Source organism: Lepisosteus oculatus, chromosome 4, assembly GCF_040954835.1.
Source record: "Lepisosteus oculatus isolate fLepOcu1 chromosome 4, fLepOcu1.hap2, whole genome shotgun sequence".
Lineage (NCBI taxonomy): Eukaryota > Metazoa > Chordata > Actinopteri > Semionotiformes > Lepisosteidae > Lepisosteus > Lepisosteus oculatus.
The window spans coordinates 30,083,869-30,097,852 of record NC_090699.1 but is presented as its reverse complement, the minus strand read 5'-3'; the positions used below and the strand labels follow the sequence as shown (position 1 = coordinate 30,097,852).

The 13,984-nt window shown below is 38.0% G+C and overlaps 1 protein-coding gene across 5 annotated transcripts in view; it reads left to right on the top strand.

The window, feature by feature from the left end:
- The first annotated feature begins 5,798 nt into the window (after nt 1-5,798).
- The window catches only part of LOC102684322 (zinc finger matrin-type protein 4), a 64,745-nt gene continuing 56,559 nt past the window's right edge, over nt 5,799-13,984 (top strand). For 2 of the 5 annotated variants that reach the window (XR_001478365.2, XR_001478364.2), the window contains exon 1: nt 5,803-6,394. Coding sequence is in view for 3 of the 5 variants with exons in the window: in XM_015346516.2 (XP_015202002.2) it covers nt 6,095-6,394 (300 nt within the window). In the remaining 2 variants the exon portion in view is untranslated. Of the gene's footprint in view, nt 6,395-13,984 lie in introns of all 5 variants that reach the window. The other 3 variants (XM_015346516.2, XM_006630553.3, XM_015346518.2) reach the window with 3 other exon arrangements.

Genomic DNA, 13,984 nt, shown 5'->3' with positions numbered 1-13,984 from the left:
GGGCTATAAATTGTGTGTCGTGGTGCAAATCAACAATATGTCAAGGATATGTGAGTAGTAGGAGTGCAGTGAAGCTCATTTAAAATTAGCAGCTTTGTTTTGATACTGGTAACAACTGCGGTGGATCTGTAATAAAAGTGTAACAACAATGGAAAGAATAATTCACAGATGGTCAACATTTTGCACCTCGGTTGTGTGTTTGAAAAGGAGCTGGGAGCTCAAATTTGATAAGTGCATTGCGAAATTAAAATGATAAAATGCTATTCACCAAAACCATCATTTCTTTCTGTTAAGCTCAACACAACTCTTCTTTTTGATTATTTGATGGAAGGCAGACTGTACTGTTATGCACTATAGTACAGCAAGCAATCAGTGGCGCTGTCAGTCATTCAAGTCAAGTCTGTCACTGAGCCAGGGTCTGTGCAATGCAGATTGCTGTGCAAGATTAGCATCAGGGACTTTGTGGTCACTAAGAAGTCACTAGGAACACCCTGACTTCCACAGACAAAGCAATGTCTCAACGGTCTGTCTATTACTAGCATCATAAAGGGCTCCATTGTAAAGCACCAGACCTTCTTAGAGATTAAACTGTTCTGTACACTCTGGCGTAACTGAATGAGCCCCGGAGATGATGATTAAATTGGACTTGTAAAACTAATAAACTCCTGGAAATGAAAATCGATCTATTAATTTGATAGTGGTGGTGTGTGCTAGCCTAAAGCCAGTCAGCAATTCTATTTAATACAGCTGACCATTTGGAGGACAATATAAACAGGAGGGGTTTTATTTCCCAGCATTCGTCATCAGCTTAATGACTTGTGCTCCTTGTCAGGAGCAGGGATTTTTCTGCAGCAGGCAGACTAAGTTAATCAAGTCCTCTTCGACCTCGAAGAACTGAGCTGTCTTTGGCATCACCTGTTCTTTGTTGCTCTCATCCAATTCAACTACCAGCCCATATACGTCCCTCCAACATGTCTGCCCTCAGGCTGCAGGGTCACATGTGGGTCATGAGGAGACAGTAGTATCGTCTGAATCTGTAGCATGACAGCTCAAGTGCTCTGGGCAGACATTCACTCCAAAGTCTCAGGAAGAAAAGTACCACTTCCCATTTACTCAATGGGTTGAGTAGCAGAAGTCATATTTCATAGAAAAATGTTTTTTTTTAACAGAAGTACCGTACCCTCTGAATATAAACTGTGATACCTTCAGTTTCCAAGATAAAATATTGACATTGTAGAAAAGAAATAAGAAATGAAAAAAAGCTAATTATGCCTGTCCTAGACAATTTGACAATTTGCAATGATTAATCTACTTTATATCATTCTTTAATGGATTGACATGTAATGAAAAAGCAGCAATCTAAGGTTCTCACTGGACATATACATTATGGTACTGACTTTTTAAATATTTAGCAGATGGGTTTTGAGTAGAAGGAACTATTATTCCTGCAGATAACAAAATACTGAGGTCATGTCAAGTGATTTCAGAAATTACCCATATACTCAGCGATTGCTACAGTGTATGAGTGAAAATTGGCAAAATAAGTGGCTATGAACCTGCATCAATTAACATTCAAAAAGACATCATTTTAATTAACGCAAGAACAGTAAAAGACACAATCACACTTTATCTGAGTAAAAAAGATGTCCTGGTTGCTGCTGGCACAATTAAAGGCTTGTGAGAAAAGTTGATCAGAGGATGAGATGCTTTGTTTCTACAATCAGCTGACAAGTCCAGAGAAATCAATTAATTTGCTGTGAGAGGAAGAGACCACATGCTAGAAGACAGAGGGTCTCCATGCTGGCTCAGGCCCATCAAATCCATCTAAGCTATCTACAGTATGTAATATAGTATTTTTCAGAGAGCAATGTCTACCGCACATGAAATTCAGAAAGAATTAACCCACTGTGATATAATGTACCGGCTGCATGAAAATGATACACACGCTTGGAGGCAGTTCAGGTGTAACATTGGCAGCAGAAAGGTAAAGTTTCCATTCTTTGTGGGATAGGAGAAAATATGAGGTGCTGAAAGAAAGATGCTGATGGAATATTTTGTTTACCGAGTCATTTTTCCATGACATGTCTCATGTGAAAACACATTTTGAGATGCCATGGTAAGCAACAGTTTTTCCTTTCAGTGCAAGCCAATCTGGAAACATCTACAATATGTTCCACTGGGACAATGCAGGACCCCAGAGTGCAAGGATTACAACGGCATGACTTGGTCAGATTTTCCTCCTGATCTGAGTCCAGGCATCAGGATACAGTCCAGACTGGTTAGACTGCCCTAGTGGCTACTGTTGCATGAGTGGCAGAAGATTCCACAGCAGACTTACCAGAGGCTATAGAGTAATAGAGTCTATTTGTCAGTGCTTAAAGAATTGAATTAATGCTCATGGATGTCATATGTGATACTATGTTGTAATATTCTCATTTGGTCAGTGTATAACATTTCGTGCTAAAAGTGTATCATACATTTTTAATTGTTATTTGTGCTCACATTTTCTGTGATTTTGATTCAAATTAATGTTTATTTGTTTTATTAAATCAAATTGACCTTAGTATTGTGTTTATTAAATACAGCAATGTACATATTAATAACACTTCTTTTTCTAAAACCTTTTAATTAGCAAACTGTCACTGTTGATGTCAAGAAGACATTACTCTCTATTAATCAAAATAAATAATGGCACTTCGATAAAAAGCCTTTGTGTTACAGCTAGTTCGGTGATATTGTGGTTAAATAAAAGAGCACATGCCTTGGCCCAACAGATCTTTTATACTTTATTTTAAATATTGAATCATTAATCTTCACTGGCACTATACAACCCAGGGGTGTTAAGTATGCGTTTTCATGAATCGGCTTCTTTAGTCTTTTTGCATTCTTGTTATTTTGAGTTAGAGCTGTTTGTCTATGCTACCAAAGAACAGCTGTCAGAATCACTAGAAGCCATGCAATGGTCCCAAATTATTTAGGCTGATTATACCCCCCATTGCTAGTGAGAACATGAGTATAACAATTTTCTAGACACAGAATGTATGTAATAAGATATCTGCATTATTTATTAATTTAACACAAAGTACACACAAATGTCTTACTCAGAATTACATGATGAAAGAAAAAATAGGCTCTGATATGATGTCAGATGGTCATTTTTTAAATAAAGTGGCCTGCATTTTCAATTCAATTCAAAGGTCGATTTGTTTTCTGGGAGAACCGAGCACAACAACACAATATAACAATGATTAACAATGAAAAGTTCAGGACGAACAATATATTAGTTCAAGAACGTATCTAATAAAAACATGAAATAACAAAATACATAATTATTTTACATTACTCAAAAGAGAAATTGTTTAGGGGATAAATGATTACCTACTGTAGGTGGAAGCTGCACATTGGTGGTGGTGGAGGGGAGTCCCCATTACTTGTAAAGCGCTTTGAGTGGAGTGTCCAGAAAAGCGCTATATAAGTGTAAGCAATTATTATTATTACTCTTATAATTTTGGTCACTGAGGTGTTTCCAAGTTGGGAATGGTGCAAACTCACAGTGGGGTGGTGTCACACACTCTGTAATGCTACAGTATTGGCCTTCTTGAGAGCCCTTTGCTTGTACAGTGTATTTAAATTGCAGGGGGGTGCTCACCCTGCGGTCCATGTGGGTCCTAATGCCCCAGTATAGTGACAGGGACACTATACTGTAAACAGGCGTCGTCCTTCGGATGAGACGTAAAACAGAGGTCCTGACTCTCTGTGGTCATTAAAAATCCCAGGGTGTTTCTCGAAAAGTGTTCGGGTGTAACCCTGGCGTCCTGGCCAAATTTCCCATTGGCCCTTACCAATCATGGCCTCCTAAAAATCCCTGTCTATGAATTGGCTTCATTACTCTCTGCTCTCCTCCCCACTAATAGCTGGTGTGTGGTGAGCGTTCTGGCGCACTATGGCTGCCGTCGCATCATCCAGGTGGGGCTGCACATTGGTGGTGGTGGAGGGGAGTCCCCATTACCTGTAAAGCGCTTTGAGTGGAGTGTCCAGAAAAGCGCTATAGAAGTGTAAGCAATTATTATTAATTATTATAAGATTAATCTGATTTACCCCACCGATTTTGCTGCTTACAACTTACAATACAGATGTTACAGAAACAACAGGGAAACCCCCCATGAAACACTTTCAATAAAAGATTTTCTGTTGAAACTCAAAATAGATTTTTACATAGTTATCACACTGTTATTTGGTTTGATCAAAGATATAGGACATGCAGGATTTTTCTCAAATGCACAAACCATGCATTTAATGTACCACTGTAAGGATTGTGTTATTGCATAAATAAATGGCAACACTTGCCTCTTTCTTCTGTGGATTTTTTTCTCTTTTTAATGCCTCAGCATCAATCCTCATCTCATTACAGAGAGGGCCATGATCAGGCACGTTTGCATCTTCATGCTACTGTATATTTGTTCCCTTCGTCTGTTTTGAACGGTTTGCACAAAAGGTCAAGCTTTTGTCTGTGTCTTGTAGGGGTTAGTCTTTTTAAAACCTTTTGATTTCTTTACATACAGTATGTACAGGTATATTGGATTGTGAAATACAGGAGGTGTCTGCAGGCCCTCTGAAATTCGTCATGTCTACTGTATGAATACAGTAGATGACAAATAATCACCTCTATCACTCTGCCCCTCTGTGTGGACTTTCTTACAAAGCAGTAAGACAAATACATAATATGGTCTCATTTCCCCTCAAGAGGATCATCTACCCCAGGACACTTGTTATCCTCGTCTTCCAAATGTACTTGTATGTCTTGTTCTAGACCACAAATTCAATTTCCTCTCCTGACATTATGTCCTGCTATGTCGTTTCTCTGTAAAAGCAATCCTGGTTCCACTTGTGCACTTGCTAGGTGACAGTTTTTCTCCGTGTGTGTATTGATTTCAAAGGAAGCAATCCTGAGTTGCCTATATTGCTGCGGTTGTCAATGAGTTGATGTATTACGGCATCCCTGCCAGATTATGGATATCTCCTCAATACATCTCTGTCTCTTTCAACATATAACTCCTTTTGTCCTGTCACTTCATAACAGGGGCATATTTGTGCAATTTGATTCGTAGATTGCCCCTATTTATTTCACAGCATGCATGCAGTGCTGACCATTCATGTGGAAGAAATGTTTCTATGATACACATTCCAGTAGCCTGAAAGTGACTTAGAGACTAGTGTTTTCTTGCTTCCTAATTGTTTCAGAATATAAAGTGAACAATTCCTATAAAAACTGCACCATTCTTCTGCCTTCATCCGAAACTGTCATTATTAATAGAAGTAGCAGTGATTTAACTCACCTCAGCTTTTAGGTCACGAAAAAGCACTGAACTGTAACAATGTCTTTAGGTCCCAATTACTAGAAGCGTTGCCTGTTCTCTATAAATTCTAGAAGCTAATAGGAAGCTAAACCAAAAACAATATCGGTCTTAAGAGAAGTATTGTGCATTAGTATCTTTTGATTTCAATTTTAAAATATAGGCATTTATGTTTTTTTCAGTCGAGTATTAGAAAATTTTGAACAATCATTTTGTTTGCTGCTTTGCTGCCAGCGCAATTTTATGATCTCTCACGTGCTCAGCAGATACAGTAAATCGTCACCTGAAAGAACGCTTGAAGTACTCAAGGCTGCAAAAAAAAATGCTATACTGCATATTATTACGAAGGGGCTACATCATTCACCAAAAGGTGATACAGTACCTTTGTTAAATACACCACTGTGTCGTTGCAGAGTCTGCTCAGCACTGTCATTCCCAGTACTCGAAAGTGTACCTGGAAATGCGCGGTACTAAAAAAAACCTATTTTGGTGAAATCTCCCGCAGTTATGTGAATTTATAAGATCCGTTTTTTTTTTGCATATGCTGTGTGTTAACAAAATACGGGTGGGTGTACAGTACAGTATTTTTGGCTCGCACTCCACGCGCTGGGTCCCTGACGTCTCCCTCTCTCTCACTCTCACTCTATGACTCGCTGTTTGTTGTGAAAAAGGCAACCAGAGAGCCGCTGCCGCCTCAACGTGATGTGAGAGGTGGCGGAGCCCTTGCCTCCTGTGCTCCCATGCCTCCAGTCCCGGGGAGACGGGTTAGCTGCTCGTACCCGTCTCAAGTGCTGTTGCAAGATAAAGAGAAACAAATACATTTAGCGGTATCGGTTAACAGCGGGACAGCTTTAGAGAGACGAAGCGCACATCAGGGAGAAGGACCAAATCAAAACTCCGACAAGATCAACAGATCGGTTCTGACAACTTTGCTTTTTGATTCGCGTGTATGCATTTTGAACTCAACTCGTAAAACCGGAGACTGGGATTTGGAAAGTGGAATTCGTTTCTTGAAGAGGTTGCTAAAGCCAAGCGCAGAGGTGAGTTGAAGGGATGCGCTACTGGTACTCCAGCTATTATGACAATATGACTAAGGATGCGTCAGCTGTTGAGGCTGGGAGTCTTTTGTATGTTATGGGTTTTGAACACAGAATGTTAGACATTAGAGTATTTTCTGCTGTGTATTAAGTCACCTTATTTCACTTTGTTTTAATGAGAAAAAAGCGCTCTTTAGAGGCGGCATAGCCGCAGTTTTGAATGTAATCCTCCTACTCTTTTTTTACGTTTGAAGTGTAGAACTCGAAAGAGAGACAATTCTCCATCGATGACTGAAATATTGTAACGAGAAGAAAGTATCATATTGAAAAAAGAAATCCTTAGAGCCCAGTTAAAGATGAATAGAGTTATTCAATTTCTTAAGTTTTACTTTTTTATTATTTTCCATAAATTGAAGTTAGAAGATGGAATCACCTGAAGCATTCAGCTGAGCTGTGAATCGTATTAGCTTCTCAAGGCAGCATGGCAGTGGTGATGTTTATAGTGTACCCGTGGAAAGGGTAATAGTATCAATTTTTCTGGTGTTAAGAAGCACCCACCAAAACCTAGACACCCTTACTTTTTCGGGTGCAGTAAAAAGTTTAGAGTTTAAGAACAATGTTTACACTACAGTAAAAAATCCTTTTAATTCTTTCCAAGCATTATTGTTTCCAAAACTAGGCAAGTAATTGTATTAGACCTAAGTTAACACACGTCCTAGTAATTAGTAATGTTTTTTTATTTTTTATTTTATGGAACCTACATTGATCATGTCAAACACAAGAGTAGGCTTTTGTAAAGCTGCCTTTAGCTTTCATAAGGCATTTGTGGATTTTTTTTCAATGATTGTGTAAACACGATGAATAATCCTGGTCTTCAGAGCTGCAGGTTATTCCTGGGGCAGGATCTCTGGGAAGCAGTCTGCTGAAAAAGGTTTACAGGAACAGAAATCAATTGACATGGAAGTACAGTAGTTATGTGTGGGTCATATTTAGTAATTGGGCAATAGTTCGATTGTCATTGGACAACCTTCATTCTCTGTGCATTTTTTCAGTAAAGGTGGAGTGAAGTAGGCAACCATCTTTCAGAGAAAATATGGGCCAGGTTGATGACTACTAATGAACACTGGTGTCGACAAGCAAATGTTAACCTTGAAGAGTCTTGTGGCTAGAAATCCTTTGCAGAAACCTGGTTGTGACCAGTCAGTGGCTCAAATCACAAACCCACACCACAGAGTGAAGAAGTGGAAATGGATCACAGCTTTACAATGACCTGACTAGTTGAAATACTGCCCTTTTGTGCTGTTAATGCTTCAATACATACTGTACAAAACAGGGTTACCAATACAAAGGTTTCCCACTGCAACTAAAAGTATCATGAAACTTTTGCATGAACACATTTATGAAATATGTTTGGTTTTGAAGATCAAAACGTGAAACAGTGCTAATAATACTATAAACTGCTAAAGTGGAGAATAATGCTGTCTTTTTGGCTAGTTGTTCATAGAGACAGTATTTGAAAAAAAAACCCCACCATAAACCCATATCATATTTTACCCCTAGTAGGTATGAGTACATAAAGATCACTCTTTCTTCCTATCACAAATGCCTATTTGAAATATTGAGATATTTCCATTTTATTGTATTTAGCATCTGTAAAGTGATAAATGTCCTGCTGCAACTACTGTACGATACTACTGCAATCCCATTATTGCAGTCTGGCTAGCTAAGCCTTGATAAAAGAATGATAATTATTCGTCATGTTAGTTTCAGCTGATACCCAGTAAGAGCAAAAAAAAATTAAACAGCTGATCTGCTTGGATATACATTACCTCCCCGCAAAGAATCAAGGCTAGGGACTAGGGTATTTGCAATCCTTTACTGTATATTGAATGATTAACCCTAGTGGCAAAGTTATCATGCTGGAAATTTCATTTTCAATTTTTAGACATATTTACTGTATGGTCACAAAACGTTAACAAGAACACACTAAAGGCAATTCAAAACATCAAAATGTTCTTTGAAACATGCAATTCTAAATTACATGCATTTTGCTGCCACTTCATAAGTCTAGTCAAGACACAGCAACAACCGCATCATTAAGTTTGCAGATGACACCACTATAATAGGACTGATCAGTGATGATGACGAGTCCACTTACAGGGATGAAGTTGTACAGCTGCTTAGGTGGTGTCGTAGCAATAACCTGGACTTGAACATAAAGAAAACGAAAGAGCTAATAGTGGACTTTCGGAGACACAGGCCATACACTCACAGCCCACTCAGTATTGATGGAACGGAAGTGAAAACAGTCACCAGCTTTAGGTTTTTGGGAATTCACATCTCTAAAGATCTAACCTGGACTGTGAACACTGACTCTATCATGAAGAAGGCTCAGCAGCGCCTTTATTTCTTGAGGTGCCTCAAGCGATGGGGGATGCCAATACATGTGTTGGTGAACTTCTACCGCTGCACCATCGAGAGCGTCCTCACCAACGGGATCACCGTGTGGTATGGCAACACCTCTTCGCGAGAAAGAAAGGCACTGCAGAGAATGGTCAATATGGCCCAGAAGATCATCAGCTGCGGTCTCACCGAGATTAAACAGCTCTATGAGGACCGCTGCCGTGGTAGAATTCACCCCACTGCCCTCAGGCAAGAGATATAAGAGCATACGGACACTTACCACTAGATTCTTCAATAGCTTCTATCCACAAGCAGTGAGACTGGCGAACACATTTAGCCATCCCCCTCGGACCACACCTACACCATCACCATCTACCTCTTTATGATTTCTTATCTATTGCACATCTCCAGTCATTGTTTACACGTCTGTATTGTTTACATTTAAACTGTCTACATGTTTACTTGCACATTGTCTATTGTTTGTTTGTATATTGTCTTGATGCACTGTTTGCACTTTGTTTTGTTTTTTACACTTTTTACTGTTTTACAATCGAGAGACTTTCTGTAAGTAAGAATTCCACTGTATCAGTACCGGTTACATATGGCAATAAAGTTCAAGTTCAAGTTCAAGGTTACATATAGGGTCATATTTATGTAGAACAGTGCGAAAATGGGACAAATGTTCTTTAAGTTTTACATTTGATATAATAAGCATCTCAGTTAAGGAACAGACTTTTATGAGAAAAGTGCTGAGTTGAAAACAAACAGCAGAGCTTGTGTGTGCTGCCCTTGAGATAAGAATAACATACTGTATCACATGCATTTTCCTGGGCTCAGCTCAGTGTAATTCACAAAACATCAATTTTCCCCAGCATTGAACCATTTCCACTCAATTAAGCAAGGAACAAATGGGTATACTGAGTCTGCTTTTAAAACTCAAGAGTTCAGTGCAAGTTGGTAATATACGCCAGGCTTTGTTTTTTTCCATGTCAATCAGCGAATAATAACGAAGAAAGGTAAAGCAATGTATGACATTGTGGGATTAATAAATGAATACTTATATACTGTAGAAAGCCATTCAGCAGCTGCCGTAACAACAGTTACAATTCATAATTGGAATTCTTCTTTGAGGTTTTGATGTAGTTTTATATTCCTGTAGTCTGATGTTAAGTGTCAATGTGGAATTATGAAAAAGAGCATAACTAGCATCTGAGACCTCCTAAATATATAGATTTAGCAAAGTTTCAATTGAGCAGTACTTCAAACTGAAAGAAACATGATGCACACAGCCTGTCACAAACACGGTAGCATCAGAAGGACTGCCTCACAATAGATTCAGAATAGCTCTTGCAAGCCTAGAATATTTCTTTTGTAATCTGTATATTGATTTTGTAGTTTTAAGCATTTTTTACAGCAGTTAATCAATAATATTGTATTTTCAATCTATGGATTTATTTATTAATATATTAATACATACAGTATACTATATCTGTAATTCTGAAATTAGAGATTGTTTTAGAGATTCTTAGAGATGTGATTCTGAACAACATCAAGGAGTCCCAGCTGGGTAGTGTGTAATTGTTTTAATGGCGAGCCGATACAATCTTCATATGTTCTGGCATTCTGTTCCCCATACTGTGAGCTGTCAGAGTAAAACAAGATATATATGTGGTAACAAAATCAGAAAATAAAATAGACTAATGGAAGCTTTCACATCTAATTTCTGGAATGTCTAATTTGTATTTCTAGTTTAGAAAAACTTCATAAAAAACAATTTATTAAAAATAAACATAAAAAAATGCCAAAGGCAAGGAAATGTCTATTTTGCCCTTGTCACCAGGTACAAGAACCTGACACGGTTTTGACAGCTCAAACAGTGATTTGGGGTGACTCTCTACCACTTTTGTTTGTTGCTAAGGGGATTTATGAACTCCTTGACACTTCCTCTCAATTGTAATTTCCTATGTGGTCTTAGTTATACTTCACCAGGCATCATCTTCTTAAATACTTTGCTTCACTTTGATTTCCTTGCTTGGTATTTGAAGGGCTTCACAAAGTATTCTGCCATGTGTTTACCATGGTCTGCTAGAGTTAAACAGTGGGGGTGTACTGTAAGCATTACCCACAATGATGAATTTGTCTCTGGTCTTTATCACTTTATCGTCAGTGAAAAGGATTTCCTTTGTGCTGCAGCGTCTGTCTGCGTTGAATGATGCAGTTGGCATTTTCTAGAGTGTAAAGTTTATGAAACCTCATACTCTGTAATATTAATGATCTTGTTGCTGTGAATGATGTTGTTCTATGGTTCTTAGTGCTGCAGCAACAATAAAGACAAGTGATAACTTCCCAAGATTGTACTAGATCTATAATACATGAGGATGTGATTGTATCTTGAGGGGGAAGGCAGTGCTACAGGATGGTGGGGGGGGGGAGGTACAAAAGGACTTTACAAAAAAAATACTGATATGTTCAAGTGGTGTAAATAAAAAATTCAGAACAACGTTTTTTATCTTCTGCAGTTAATCTTGCAGTAAACACTTGTCAGTTAATGACAGTGTTTATTCACATACTCTGGACTTCAGTTTCACTATTGATTCTTTCAATCAAAATTTCCTTTCTCTCATTTTAGTTTTAACAGTGTTATTTGGGGAATAGAATTTGATTAATGAGATTGTCCTCATTTTAGCCCTTGTGAAAAGGTGACAAGAAACTACAGTATACAAATATAAAAAATCCTGTTGCAAGCAGCAAACAGCATTTGAACCTTATTTTTAAAAGTAACTGTTAGAGAATTGACATTTTAATTGGGTAGATAATCAACATTATTTTAGAGTATTACAGTATTTGCAAGTCAAAGATTTGTCTGGCATGACATTTGTCCTATTTTAGGCAGCAGTAAATCCCTGATTAAAACAGGCTTGGTAGTGCTCTGAGTCAGAGACCAGAGTGAATGCTGTCCTATAATAGAATTATTCATATAAATACTCATCTTAGCTTAGACATTAACTTATAAATATACATTACTCATTTAAGTAAATCATATTTTGTTGTTGCTGTGTTTCCAATTGATGCACAAGATCTTCTTTTCCCCATTTTCCTAATTGATTTGGAGTGGTAGTAACCCTTCAACTCCTGCTGTCTCCATGAGGCACTGAGAAGTGTTCTAATCAGACCCCCTGCTAGGTGTTGAGTCTCGTAGTTTGGTGGATCAACCCTGGCAGATTCATGCCATTCTGGAGCTCAATGCAGCAATGACTTAGGCACTTGATTCCCTTCGGACTCGTGGAATCTGGTGGTTAAAGCTCATGTGTATACTGTGTATACAGTACAAGACATAGTTTATACTAAGAGGTATCCAAAATGAGTAACTGGATCCAACAGCATCTGATGCTTTTTTAATGTCTCTTTAATGTATATACTGAAAGCATTCCACCTGTCTAGGAGTATCAGTGAGTGTGCAAAGACAGAAGAAGATAAATGTCTCATCTTGTCACCTCCTGTGTCTCCCTGTGGACTCAGCACGTTTTCCTCCAGAAATTATTAGAATCAACCTGCGTGCCATTTCGCTCACTTCATTACTCTGCTCAATGAAGGTGCAGCTCTCATAACTTTTCCGTGCCAATACTAGAATTGCTTTTCTCTTTTTTTCTGCTTTTTTGCACGGGCAGATTACGTGACTATGCAATTTATTGATTAATATCCAATGTTCTTAGAAATGAGGAGGAATATATTACTATTCCTTTAATTTTGGGGGGTTTAGTGCTTTGTTGTTTTTCCAGGTTCCCCGTGAGATTGGAAATGTCAGGCTCCAACAGGTACATCAGTCTCACACCGGGTAGTCTTTGTGATTATTACCAGGCTGAAATCTTTTCTAACGCTGTTTCTTACAGTGACAGAAAGGTCTCAGCTGTCTGACTGGACACACGACAATGAGTGGGCTGATCGAAGCAGGTTAACCCCAAAGTCACCAGGAATGCTTTGTGTGATTTGTAATTAATTAACGTCTGATGGCAATTGATCTAGTTTGCAACAAATTAAAAAGAAAAAAGAAAACTGCTGCATTTTATTTGAAAACATGTTTCCTATTATGAGTAATGATTACTAGTCTTCTTCTGATTATTGTCATATTGATCATAAGAGGCAGGAATATATATATAATATAATTTCTTCATCAATGCAATGGGAATTGAATTATTGGATGTTCATATATAATTTTTATTGGCCATCTATAAGAATTGGAAAAAATATATTTCTGCTTTGATAAACACAGTTCTGTCCCCTGGGCATGCATTGTGTTGGTGCCTCTCATGATTTGCTTTTTGCTGATGAAAAAAAACAGTCTCAGAGTATGACATGGTAGTAATATATATAATATAAAATAAATATATTATGAAATTGGACAAAAGGGACAGATGGTATCTTGTAGACTTTGGAAATGTAAACAGAATAATGAGTAGAGTGTAAAGTGCCTGAGATTGTATTACTGAATATTTTAATTGAGCATACCATTGGTTGACCAATAAGAAGCATAACAAAATTTCCTTTGGACCATTTTTGGACAGAAGGCAACAAAGGCTGAAATGTGCTCCTGCCTCTGATTGCAATATGGACTGACATGTTCTTGCTTTTGGACTGGATGCTGTGAATCCCGCTTGGAGAGATTTGGTGCCTTGTCAGCCCCATCATCACTTTACTTTTTAAATGTCTCTTCGTGTCAAAGACGTTATGAGGCAAACTACATGCAACAAAATCAAAAGGATGACAAACACACATTAAAAAAGATTAAAAAACAAAATCTGAGGACTTAACAGGCCAAAATGTTTTTCAGGCTTATCAAAATTTGACCATACTGTACTTTGGCTTTTAAAAGGACAAGTTTAGTTTTCCCATTTAAGCTATTGCCTCTACTAACATTGATATTCATTTGCTAACATTCATTCAGTACTGTTTGTACAGTACATTTGCACCAGTCTTTCCTACCTTTCATTTTTTAACTCACTGAGATCTCTCTGTCAAGGTGATTATCAGATTAACTACAGTATTTGTCATAATCCTTATTACAGGTATATCAACAGAGATACAGTACACTCCATGTAGTGCAGCTGTTTGAGATCCTACTCCGTGAATCAGTATAACCTCGGTATAACAATGTATGTGCTAGACATTGTGTATAAAGAGGTAAAAAAGAAA